Genomic DNA, 12736 nt, shown 5'->3' with positions numbered 1-12736 from the left:
TCCATGCCGTGAAGTGGTCACACTGGGAAACAGTAAAGTCCTGACTTTTTAAATCTGCAGCCATTGAAAACTTCAAGTAAACTTTATTTCCATGCTATTCCAATAAGCTGTAAAAGTACAGGAGCCTCAGAACACCATAAACAATAACTGCTGGAGTTTTTAATTCCCAGCACCCAGCCCTACCCCCTTGAAACCAAACCTGTTTCTGTGGGAGGTTATTTCAGTTAAATCAATCAACTCAAAATAATCAATAAAGTCTCCCTTCAACCCAGGTGTGTGCTGTGTCCCTGTATTGTGGGACACCTCTCCTTGTTCAGACGATTAAGGGTTCTCCTCCAGATAGACATGTAATTGCAAACCAATGTGTTTAAATTGTTAAAAGCAACCAGTTAGTATTTGCATTCTTCTTTTTCCAGCCAAAGAGCCCTCTTGTATTGTAGTCTCTTTTTTTAATGCTTTATTTTTATGGTAAGTACAAACCATAGGCACAAAATCAAAAAGATACAGAGCTTTCAAAAGATACATGAATTTCATCACGTCATAATTTCAGTGGTAACTTCCCGTCCCCCCCCAATTGAGGGTCTCAATTACTATTATTACAGTGGTACCTCGGGTTAAGTACTTAATTTGTTCCGGAGGTCCGTTCTTAACCTGAAACTGTTCTTAACCTGAAGCACCACTTTAGCTAATGGGGCCTGCTGCTGCTGCTGGAGCACAATTTCCGTTCTCATCCTGAAGCAAAGTTCTTAACCTGAAGCACTATTTCTGGGTTAGCGGAGTCGGCAACCTGAAGTGTATGTAACCTGAAGCGTATGTAACCCGAGGTACCACTGTATTTTCCCGTACTGTTTGTTATCACTCTTGAGTTTATCCAGTGGCGTAGCGTGGGTTGTCAACACCCGGGGCAAGGCAAGTAATTTGCGCCCCCTAACCCATGGATTTGCGCCCCCTAACCCGTGGATTTGCCCTAACCCCCAGATGTTGCGCCCGGTGCGGCCGGCCCCCCCTGCACCCCCACGCTACGCCACTGAGTTTATCTCATTCTTCTAGCTTTGTAACATTGCCTACTTTTGTACAGCACTCCACCCCCCCAGCCAAAGAGTCATCTTGTATTGTAGTCAATAGATACAAACCCGTCATGTGAATCCGATATAGTTTTCCCACTGAAATCAGCCTCTCTGTAAGTACAGTGGTACCTCAGGTTAAGAACTTAATTCGTTCCGGAGGTCCGTTCTTAACCTGAAACTGTTTTTAACCTGAAGCACCACTTTAGCTAATGGGGCCTCCCGCTGCCGCCGCACAATTTCTGTTCTCATCCTGAAGCAAAGTTCTTAACCCGAGGTACTATTTCTGGGTTAGCGGAGTCTGTAACCTGAAGCGTCTGTAACCTGAGGTACCACTGTAGTGGTAGGCAATTGGACCCTCCTACCTCAGACCCAAGCATCAAATTGCCAGACAAGCAAAGGTGCTGTTTAGCAGCAAACAAAGTACAGTGGTACCTCTGGTTATGTACTTAATTCGTTCCGGAGGTCCGTTCTTAACCTGAAACTGTTTTTAACCTGAAGCACCACTTTAACTAACAGGGCTCCCGCTGCCGCCGCACGATTTCTGTTCACATCCTGAAGCAAAGTTCTTAACCTGAAGCACTATTTCTGGGTTAGCGGAGTCTGTAACCTGAAGCGTATGTAACCCAAGGTACCACTGTACTGGTAGTTTAATTGGCTAAGATTCTTCTTGTCTATTAATATAGCATCATTTCCCATCTCATGGAGAGCTGTAGCACCACAATCTCCAGATCTGATGCTGTTTTGAACAATTCCCCACCGCTCCACCCCGATACCTGAGAACACCTGCACAACAGAACTAAAACTTGAAGTCTGTCACCACCTGCTCTTAAAAAGCTGATGCACGCCACACTCAGGGGTCAGCAAGCTTTTTCAGCCGTGGGCCGGTCCACCGTCCCTCAGACCCTGTGGTGGGCCGGACTATACTTTGAAGAAAAAAAAATGAACGAATTCCTATGCCCCACAAATAACCCAGAGATGCATTTGAAATCAAAGCACACATTCTACTCATGAAAAAACACCAGGCAGGCCCCACAAATAACCCAGAGATGCATTTTAAATAAAAGCACATGTAAAAACACACTGATTCCTGGACCGTCCGCGGGCCGGATTGAGATGGCGATTGGGCCGCATCCGGCCCCCGGGCCTTAGTTTGCCTACCCCTGGATTATGAGATGCAATTCTCTGCTGCAGGTAACACACATCCCATCTCCAGCTGTGAATGTGCAAAGAAGTGCCCTCCGTTGGCTCGGAACCTGTAATGGGCCAATAATAAATAAATAGTCTGGATCAGGCAGTTTTGTGATCCGGGTGGCTCTTTAGCTTGTGGAACTTGACGCTGTCCAGTTTCTCAAAGCGCTTTCCGCAGTGCTCACAAGTGAAGTTGTACTGAGCCTCCGAGGTGTGTTTCTTCATGTGCCAGTTGAGAGACGCTCGCTGCCGGCACTGGTAACCGCAGATCTCGCACTGGAGCGGCGTCTCCCCTGTGTGCGTCCGGCGGTGGACTTCCAGGTGGTTCTTGCGCTTGAAGGATTTCCCGCAGGTCTCGCAGGTGAATTCGCGGACTCCGGAGTGGATGATCATGTGTCTCCGGAGATGGTTGGACAGGTAGAACTTCTTGCCGCAACCTGGGTGGGGACACACCTTCGTCTTCCCCTTCCGGTGGACGAGGTTAACGTGGTTCTGGAAACTGCTAAGTGCTACGTAGACCTGGGTGCACCCTTCGTAGGGGCAATGGAACATCTCCAGCATGCCGTCGGCGTCCATCACTCGGCCCCTTTTGCTCCTCCGCCTCTTCTCGGGCTCCTTTGGAATCTCGTAGATGATGGAGGACATGTTGATGCCCTCAGTCTCCTCCTCTGCTTCCAACCCCACACTCTCAGGGTCTGGTTCTGGGTCACAGGGTGTCCTTATTTCCGCCAGGGGCTGCGGCTCCTCCTTTTTGAGCTCCAAAAGCTCCTCGTTTTCTCGTTTGGTTTCGATGTATTCCACACTCTCCATGCTACTGGGCTGTCCGTTCTCGGGCTCCGTCTGAGCGTAGGCCGCCGCCACGCCCTCGATCATGGTGCAGGGCAGCTCCTCTGTGCCCGTGCTGGTGACGTTCAGCTGGATTCCCTCGGCCGTGAGGGCATCATAGCCAGGCCCAGCGATGATGATCACCTGTGAGCCCTGCGCCACACCCTGGACGGGACAGCTGGCCACCACCTCGCTAAGCGTCTCTGGCGTCACGTTGTCAAAGAGAGTCCCGTGGCCCGAACTCATCTGCACCGGCACCGGCACACACACCACAGTTTCCATGGTCTGTGGGCCACCGAGGGGTGGGCACACGCCAGGCCCCTGCTCTGACGCCAGGTTCTCAATGTGGTGCTCAAACGGAATGTGGATGCCGTCCCGAGTGATGAGGCCGCTTGCGCTCTCGCCCTCCTTATTTTCTGTCGGCTGCTGCTGCGTCCGGCCCTCTGACCGCTCTTCGGCCTCCGAGCTGGAGCTCTCGTCGGAATTCCCACAGCTTCCGGCATGGCCGCCCTCGTTCTCGGAGTCGCTGAGCGGCTTAAGAGGCGAGTGCAAGTCCTGGAAATAGCGGTGGCCCGCTTCGCACTGCCACACGGCCGTCGTGTACATCTCAAAGGTGGGGTCCAGCTCGGAGAGGTGGGGCTCGTAGGGGCAGCGGTTTTTGTGGTCTTCGTACCAGATGACGACGTTCTTCAGGCAGTTCACGTTCCGACGCCTTCGCTTCTTCCTTTGCGGCTCGTACGGCAGCTGCTCCCAGAGTTTCCCTCGGCGCCCGGCCCGCTGCTCCCGTTCCAAGCCCAGCAAGTACGCGGCCAGCTTGGCGTCGCTCCAGCCGCTGCGCTGCCTCAGGTTCGACCAGGGGCCGTGGGACTCGCCCAGGTAGACGCGCCGCATGTCGTATTTCTTCCGGGACTCGAGGCGGCGCTGGGCTCGGTCGGACTCTGTGAGCCGTGGCCTACCCCGGGCCTTGCGGCCACCCCGGGCTTTCCGGCTCCCCTGCGCCGGGTCTCCATCTCCAGCAGCGGTTTCCTCCTCTTCCTCTTCCTCTTCCTCCTCAGGTTCCCCGCCGTCTTCGTCGCCCGTGGCCGGGCCATGATCAGAGTCGCTCATCCCTGGGTGGTAGCTAAGGAGCCGCGTGGTCCTAGTGCAATTGCACTTCTGTAGAGAGAATGGGAAACTTGACTTGAGCAGATGGTTGCAATTTCTTGGGATGGATGAGAATTAAAATTAACTTGCTAGAAAACAAGCCACTTCTTTTCTAAACCTTCACAGGTTCAAATTTCATTTAAAAAAATAAAATTATTAAGGTTTATAGAGAAAAATAGAAAACATATCTTCTCCCCTTTTTTTTAACCAAACCAAAAATCTAGACAATAGAAGTGCAAAAAGGGGGTGGAGAAGGAAACGAAAGAAAAGAACTGAAATGGGAATTGATATAAAAATTGGACAAAGTGGTGGTCAGGACACACCCCCTTCTTACTCCATTACAGGTGGGTAATAATAATAATAATAATAATAATAATAATAATAATAATAATAATTATTATTTATACCCCGCCCATCTGGCTGGGCTTCCCCAGCCACTCTGGGCGGCTTCCAACAAAATATTAAAATACCGCAATACATCAAACATTAAAAGCTTCCCTAAACAGGGCTGCCTTCAGATGTCTTCTAAAAGTCTGGTAGTTGTTATTCTCTTTGACATCTAGTGGGAGGATGTTCCACAGGGTGGGTGCCACTACCAAGAAGACCCTCTGCCTGGTTCCCTGTAACCTCACAATGAGGGAACCACCAGAAGGCCCTCGGAGCTGGACCTCAGTGTCCGGGCAGAACGATGGGGGTGGAGACTTGTTAACCAACCAGCATGACTGCATCTGACCTTCAAATGTGTGTTTTCAAAGAGTGTGAGCAGAGTATTATGAATGTTAGTAGCCTCAAACTCTCCCTATAACCTGCTTCTGGGAACTGAATCGAAGGCTGATTTAAAGTCAATAAATGCAGCATGCAGGAAATCTTTAGTTGCTGACTTTTCAGGAATAAATTGAAGCATTGGTCCTTGATCAACTGTGAATCGCCCCACTCTGAAACTGGCTTGCTCATCTTTGCGGATGTTTTCTTGTTCTGTCCAGTCTAATAGTTTCTCCTGCAGGCATTTAGTTTGCTGGTTACATTCAGGAGACTGATTGGTCTATAGTTTGCTGGGTCTGGTATTTCACCTTTTTTTTGTGAATTGGGATTATACCCCAGCCCTAAGGTATATGTCATATGTGGCCAGTACATGTGAATAAAGATGCAAGTATAGGAACCCACCAATCTAATGTTTGCTTCAGCAATTCAGGGAGTACATTATCACACCTGCAAGCTCTGCCTGGTTTTAATTTAGAGATGAGATGTCAGATTTCTTAGGAGGAGACTGCGAGCCACATTGGGAATTTTTTGTGTTAGTCTTAGATGGTGCTTGATAAGTTAGTCCTGACACAATGATGGTACTAAAATATGCTACTCAGGAGTTTGGAGAAATAAAGTACAGTGGTACCTTGGGTTACAGACGCTTCAGGTTACAGACTCTGCTAACCCAGAAATAGTACCTTGGGTTAAGAACTTAGCTTCAGGATGAGAACAGAAATCGTGCTCCAGTGGCGCAACGGCAGCAGAAGGCCCATCAGCTAAAGTGGTGTCTCAGGTTAAGAACAGTTTCAGGTTAAGAATGGACCTCTGGAACGAATTAAGTTCTTAAGTTCCGGAGCCCCATTCGCAACATGAGCAGAACACAGCCTGCACGTGCACGGGTCACGATTTGCCACTTCTGCGCATGACTTCATTTTGAGCGTCTGCGCATACGTGAGAGGCAAAACCCAGAAGTAACCCTTTCTGGTACTTCCGGGTCGCCGCGGGACGCAACCTGAAAAAATTTAACCTGAAGCAAACGTAACAAGAGGTATGACTGCGCTTGTTGTCATTTTTGGCCACACACTTAAACACCTGCCAGAACGTGGCAGAGTCTTTCCATGTGTTTCTCTGTCACAAATGCCAGGTCAAGTCATCCATCCACGATCAAGTCATGGATGACAGCTGCCTTGTGAATCATTGACCTGGCATTGCACAGCAGCACCTTCAGGTCATGTGGGTCTCCCTTGTTGATTCCGGTATCCCTCCAGTCAAGACCAGACCCAGAGGCAGGGATAGTCTTCAAACAACGACTAAACCTGCCTCCTCGGTAATGATGTGGTCTGGTCTTAGCATAACTCCTCCTCTTGCCCGTGATCACTGAGATCAGGTGTTCCAGTGCATCGCCCCTGTGGAACTTGCCACAGCCATTCTGTTGGCTGGGGCCCACTCCCAGGCAGCCCTGACCCTCCCCTTAAGAACAGAACACAAACCATACAACAAACCAATGCAACAGTAGAAACTAATAATAATAATAATAATTTACAATTATACTAAAATTAAACTAATCTCCAGCCCCAACAGAGCCAAAACAAAACAAAAAACAAAATTTTAAATGCCACAGATTAATAATAATGGTAATAATAATCTATTATTTCTTCCCCCCCCCATCTGGCTAGGTTTCCCCAGCCACTCTGGGCAGCTTCCAGCAAAATATCAAAATACAATAATTAATCAAATATTAAAAGCGTCCCTAAAGAGGGCTGCCTTCAGTTGTCTTCTAAAAATCAGGTAGTTGTTTATTTCCTTGACATCTGATGGGAGGTCATTCCACAGGGCGGGCGCCACCACCGAGAAGGCCCTCTGCCTGGTTCCCTGTAACTTGGCTTCTCGCAGCGAAGGAACCACCAGAAGGCCCTCGGAGCTGGACCTTAGTGCCTGGGCAGAACAATGGGGATGGAGACGCTCCTTCAGGTATACTGGGCCGAGGCCGTTTAGGGCTTTAAAGGTCAGCACCAACACTATGAATTGTGCTCAGAAACGTACTGGGAGCCAATGTAGGTCTTTCAAGACCAGTGTTATGTGGTCTCGGCAGGCGCTCCCAGTCACCAGTCTAGCTGCCATATTCTGGATTAATTGCAGTTGCCGAGTCACCTTCAAAGGTAGCTTAGAGCGCATTGCAGTTGTCCAAGCAGGAGATAACCAGAGCATGCGCCACTCTAGCGAGACAGTCCGCGGGCAAGGAGGGTCTCATCCTGCGTACCAGATGGAGCTGATAAACAGCTGCCCTGGACGCAGAATTGACCTGCGCCTCCATGGACAGCTATGAGTCCAGAATGACTCCCAGGCTGCGCACCTGGTCCTTCAGGGGCACAGTGACCCCATTCAGGACCAGGGAGTCCCCCACACCTGCCCACCTCTTGTCCCCCCGAAACAGTACTTCTGTCTTGTCAGGATTCAACCTCAATCCGTTAGCCACCATCCATCCTCCAACCGCCTCCAGAGGAATTAGTGGGGGTGGGATTGGGGGCAGTTTACCTACTTCTTCTCTGCTTAAAGCATGGTCTGTCTAAACCTGTTTAGCATTGTGGGTTTTTTCCTCGGTTAGTTTGGGAGGAATGGGTATGACATGGCAGGGATATTTTCAACTGTGTCTCTATCCTGGTGTACCCATTGTTTTGACTCGTCTTCTAGGATATATGGGATTATGTGGCACTCCCAGGCAGCCCTGACCCTTGCCCCTTAAGAACAGAATGCAAACTATACAATAAAACAATAAAACAGTAGAAACGTTTTTAAAAACCCCAAAAAACCTACATTTATACTAAAATCAGGGACGCGGGTGGTGCTGTGGGTTAAACCACCGATCAGAAGGTCGGTGGATCTAATCCTGGCGATGGGATGAGCTCCCGTTGCTCGGTCCCTGCTCCTGCCAGCCTAGCAGTTCGAAAGCACATTAAAGTGCAAGTAGATAAATAGGTACCGCTCTGGCGGGAAGGTGAACGGCGTTTCCGTGCGCTGCTCTGGTTCACCAGAAGCGGCTTAGTCATGCTGGCCACATGAGCCGGAAGCTGTACGCCGGCTCCCTCGGCCAATAAAGCGAGATGAGCGCCGCAACCCCAGAGTCGGCCACGACTGGACCTAATGGTCAGGGGTCCCTTTACCTTTAAACTAAAATTAAACTAATCCCCTGCCCACCTAAACAATTATCCCACCCCAACATAGCAAAAAACAAACAAACAAAAAACCCAACATTTGAAACGCCACAGATTAAAAACTATGTAAAAAGCATTTTTTCCTTCTAACACTCAGGCAGTTGTCCGATTTGGGCCTCTGTACATTTGGTATTGTTCTGTTAGAGATTCCCCCCCCCCATGGCGATACATGCATGGTCAAATCAGTGCTCGGATTGTTTAATGTGTAGTTTGGATTTCAAAGGGGACGCGGGTGGCGCTGTGGGTTAAACCACAGAGCCTATGATTTGCCGATCAGAAGGTCGGCAGTTCGAATCCCTGCGACGGGGTGAGCTCCTGTTGCTCGGTCCCTGCTTCTGCCAACCTAGCAGTTCGAAAGCAGGTCAAAGTGCAAGTAGATAAATAGGTACTGCTCCAGCGGGAAGGTAAATGGCGTTTCCGTGCGCTGCTCTGGTTCGCCAGAAGCGGCTTAAGTCATGCTGGCCACATGACCCGGAAGCTGTACGCCGGCTCCCTCGGCCAGTAAAGCAAGATGAGCGCCGCAACCCCAGAGTCGGTCACGACTGGACCTAATGGTCAGGGGTCCCTTTACCCTTGGATTTCAAAAGGTGTTCCAAGAGCACGACTGACACATCTAGACTCTTAAGCCCAACAGAAAACAGACACAAAAGTGCTATAAATACGCTAGGGATTTGAGAGCAGCCATACATGCCTCGATGGACTTGCTTTCCAACCCACAGTAGAAAGTTTCCTATGTTTGAAGAATGATTCTAGTAAGTGCCAAGATAAATTTCCAGACTTATCTCGTCGGGTGCACAAAATCTACTTAACAAAATGCTAGCTTCCTGGGGCTAGGCAGAGGAGCATTGATTCGGCTCCATCCTTTCTCCACTCGCCTGCGTTGCAAATCTTTGCCATTTACGGCGACAAGGCTTAAACAAGAAGCTAATACAAAACTCTTTTAGCAACGTCCAGAAAACAAATTGAGGGGAAATTCCCCATGTTTGAAGGGCGGGCGGGTGGGTGGGTGAGGACCCCTTTCCTGCGTATTTTCTGCGTCTTGGACCTCCTGTTAATAGCACAAGAGCAAGGGGAGGGGGGGAAATAATTATGATAAATTTTTATTTATACCCCGCCCTTCCCGGTTCAAAAACCAGGCTCAGGGCAGCTATCCACAAATTTAAAACCCTTAATTATAAAAGCAGCATAAAATACAGTATAAAAACATGAATAACAATAAAATTCAAAAAATTTTGAAGCCTTCCAGTAGGGATGAACAAGTGCTCCCAGCGACACAAGCAAACTCTGGAGTTTGCAACTGAAGCTGGACAGAGAGAGAAGGAAAGCCGAACCACAGCAATATTCTGAAGGCCCCTGAAAACTGTCTCCAAAAGCCCTGACTCGGAGAGGAGAAAATCTTGTTTTTCCTATTCCTGTGAATGCATCTGAGCATCTTTCTCCTCCCCAGCCAAGCCTTGCAAAGGATGCTCTGGAGGCAGGGATACTGCTGCAGCTTGCATGCATGAACCCAAAGGGAGGGCGAGGTCCAAGATACCTTTCAGCGCCTGGTGCATTCCTCCAATGCCACTATAGAGCTCCAGAACATGCAGGGACTCCATTTCTCCTCTTCCCCAGCAAAAAGTGCAACCACAGCTGGTGCGGCTGGCTCGTCTGCGCCCGCAGCTGCAAGCAGCAAGCACCTTCCGTTCCGCAGCTCTTTGGTTCCCCCTTTCTTGCCCAGCAACCGTTTCTCTCTCCACCCCCCCCCCCAACCAGCCAAGTCCAGGTAGCCTCCCTCCCCTCACTTTTCCCACGCCTCTAGGATAACTCCAGGAAAAGGTCGCCCTGCAGACTTCAGCCTCTGCCCACCCTGATTTGCATCTGCAAAAAAATAAACATTGCAATTTGATTTTATTTTTATTTTGGAGTGTGCAAGTTTTTTCCCCTTCAGGGTGTTAGGAGAATTGCACCCCTGCCTACATGCACGTGAGGGGTGCATGTAAATAAACGCTCCCCGTGTGACCATACCTCCAAGCCAAGCACTGCCGGGCGGAAAAAGGAAAAAGACCCCTTTTCTCTGAGCTGATGGGGTCAAGAAAATCCTTGAAGGCTCAACACTGCCCCCTACTGTGTTCCCTAGGCGATCTGGCTGAAACGTCTAGTTCTGCAAACTGGATAGGTTGTTATTCCCCGGTGCAAATGGGCAAAAAGGCCGGTTTAGAAAGGGAAACGTCCCAACTTTCCCCCCACTAAAATAACCAGAAAATAAAAAAGAGAAAGTTCGTGCAGCAACAGGAGCTTATTTAACTCCTACATTTCTGGGAAGGGAGGTGGTGATCTCTTTTACCACGCAGATCCCAGGAATTTCACAATCTCTCCTTGCCACATTGTAGATAGAGACAATGGTTACTGATAAAGATGTATCTTTGCAAATTGTAAGACTGTATCTGTGAATAAAATCTTTGTTAAAGTTTGTTCAGCATGCGAAAGCAGACATTCCCAGAATAATCCCGTTCCTTGCTAAAAGAGGCACATGATATATTTCCTGGATGAGTTGCGGTTTCTTTGAAAATAGGTTTAAAAGGCCAAATCCATTTTTGTTATTTATCTCCAAGGACATCAGTCAAGTTACATTCTGAGTACTTTTGCTGATGGCTGCAGAGAAGCAGGTAGATATAATCTTATAGCCCATAATTTAACTGACATGACTTCCATAGCCTGCTTTAGAATTCCAGATTTTGCAGGTGTGTTTGTGTGTCAGACCTACGTTAAATTCACAAATTAAACATCCCTGAGCATCAGGCACATGGGAATGTTTTTCCTGCATCCTGTAAAATTCAGTGTGAACCCCATTTTACAAGCAAGAAGCAAGACCTGCCACTGTAAATTTATTTTTCTCAATACATCCCATACTTTGGCAATGAAAGCCTACACTTCTCTCGGTACAATATATTTTTTTTTTTTAAATACATATTTATTAAAGTTTTAGAAAACAAAGAATTCATCATTTCAAAATGTATCATTTCCATACATAAAGCTCAAGAAAAACAACAATATGTGACAGAAAAAAGAAAAGAATGAAAGAAGAAAGATAAAAAAAACAGAAAAAAGAAAAACACTCTTTCTTCAATTTGTAAAGTTCCATGCCCCTCTGTCTTGACCTCCTCACATCCCCCTTTTTTGTGTTCCACTTTACTCCAATCAGATTCAGCAAATTCAAAACCTTGTTTCAACCATACTTAATGTTATATTCTAATTATTATGTCCCCATTTTCCATTTTTTTTAATCCGTACCTCATCTTATAAAATATGACATAATATTGTTCTGTTCATAACCCCTTATCCTTTTTTTTTCTTAGATTCTTCTTTTCAGACACCTTTGGCCAAGGTCACACAAACCCTGTTGCTTTTACTTCCCACATCCTATTGACACTCAAAGATTTTACAGTATTTTTGTAGATAGTCCTTAAACTTTTTCCAGTCCTGTTCCATCGATTCTTCTCCCTGGTCACGGATTCTGCCAGTCATTTCAGCCATCTCCATGTAGTCTATCACTTGCGTCTGCCATTCCTCCACGGTGGGTAGATCCTGTGTCTTCCAATATTTAGCTAAAAGTATTCTTGCTGCTGTTGTTGCATACATAAAGAATGTTCTATCTTTCTTTGGCACCCATTGGCCAACTATGCCCAAGAGAAAGGCCTCTGGTTTCTTGGGGAAGGTACTTTTAAGTACTTTCTTAAGTTCATTATATATCATTTCCCAGTAAGCCCTAACTCTTGGGCAAGTCCACCAGAGGTGAAAGAATGTTCCCTCAGCTTCTTTACATTTCCAACATTTATTGTCAGGCAGGTGATAGATTTTAGCAAGCTTGACTGGGGTCATGTACCACCTGTAAATCATTTTCATAATGTTCTCCTTTAAGGCAATACATGCCGTAAATTTCATACCGGTGGTCCACAACTGCTCCCAATCAGCAAACATAATATTATGACCTAAATCCTGCGCCCATTTGATCATTGCTGATTTGACCGTTTCATCCTGCGTGTTCCATTTCAACAGCAAGTTATACATCTTTGACAAAATCTTAGTTTTTGGTTCTAACAGTTCTGTTTCCAATTTCGATTTATCCACCTGGAAGCCAATTTTTCTATCCAAATTATAGGCCTCTCTTATTTGATAGTAATGAAGCCAATCTCGCACTTTGTCTTTTAATTTTTCAAAACTCTGCAGTTTCAATCTGTCACCTTCTTGTTCCAAAATTTCCCAATATTTTGGCCATTTAGCCTCCATATTGAGCTTTTTCTGAGCCTTAGCTTCCATAGGTGACAACCACCTTGGGGTTTTACTTTCCAGCAGGTCTTTATATCTTATCCAGACATTAAACAAAGATTTTCTGACAATATGGTTTTTGAATGCCTTATGAGCTTTAACCTTGTCGTACCAAAGATATGCATGCCACCCAAAAACATTATTAAAACCTTCCAAATCCAAAATGTCTGTATTTTCAAGAAGCAGCCAGTCTTTCAGCCAGCAGAATGCTGCTGATTCATAGTACAATTTAAGGTCTGGCAGGGCAAA

General features: G+C 47.2%; 1 protein-coding gene across 4 annotated transcripts in view; it reads right to left on the bottom strand.

The window, feature by feature from the left end:
* ZNF653 (zinc finger protein 653) overlaps nt 1-9887 on the bottom strand; it is a 95024-nt gene extending 85137 nt beyond the window's left edge. For 2 of the 4 annotated variants that reach the window (XM_083579689.1, XM_083579687.1), the window contains exons 1-2: nt 9714-9887; nt 1675-4235 (exon numbers count right to left, since the gene is read on the bottom strand). In XM_083579689.1, the coding sequence (XP_083435815.1) occupies nt 2355-4187 (1833 nt within the window). In that variant the 5' untranslated portion in view covers nt 4188-4235; nt 9714-9887 and the 3' untranslated portion in view covers nt 1675-2354. Of the gene's footprint in view, nt 1-11; nt 609-785; nt 804-1028; nt 4236-9713 lie in introns of those variants that run through there. The other 2 variants (XM_083579686.1, XM_083579688.1) reach the window with 2 other exon arrangements.
* Nucleotides 9888-12736: the final 2849 nt, after the last annotated feature.

Source organism: Podarcis filfolensis (genome assembly GCF_964270895.1).
Source record: "Podarcis filfolensis genome assembly, chromosome: 12".
In the NCBI taxonomy this organism is placed as follows: Eukaryota; Metazoa; Chordata; class Lepidosauria; order Squamata; family Lacertidae; genus Podarcis; species Podarcis filfolensis.
This window is presented reverse-complemented; position numbering and strand designations above follow the sequence as displayed.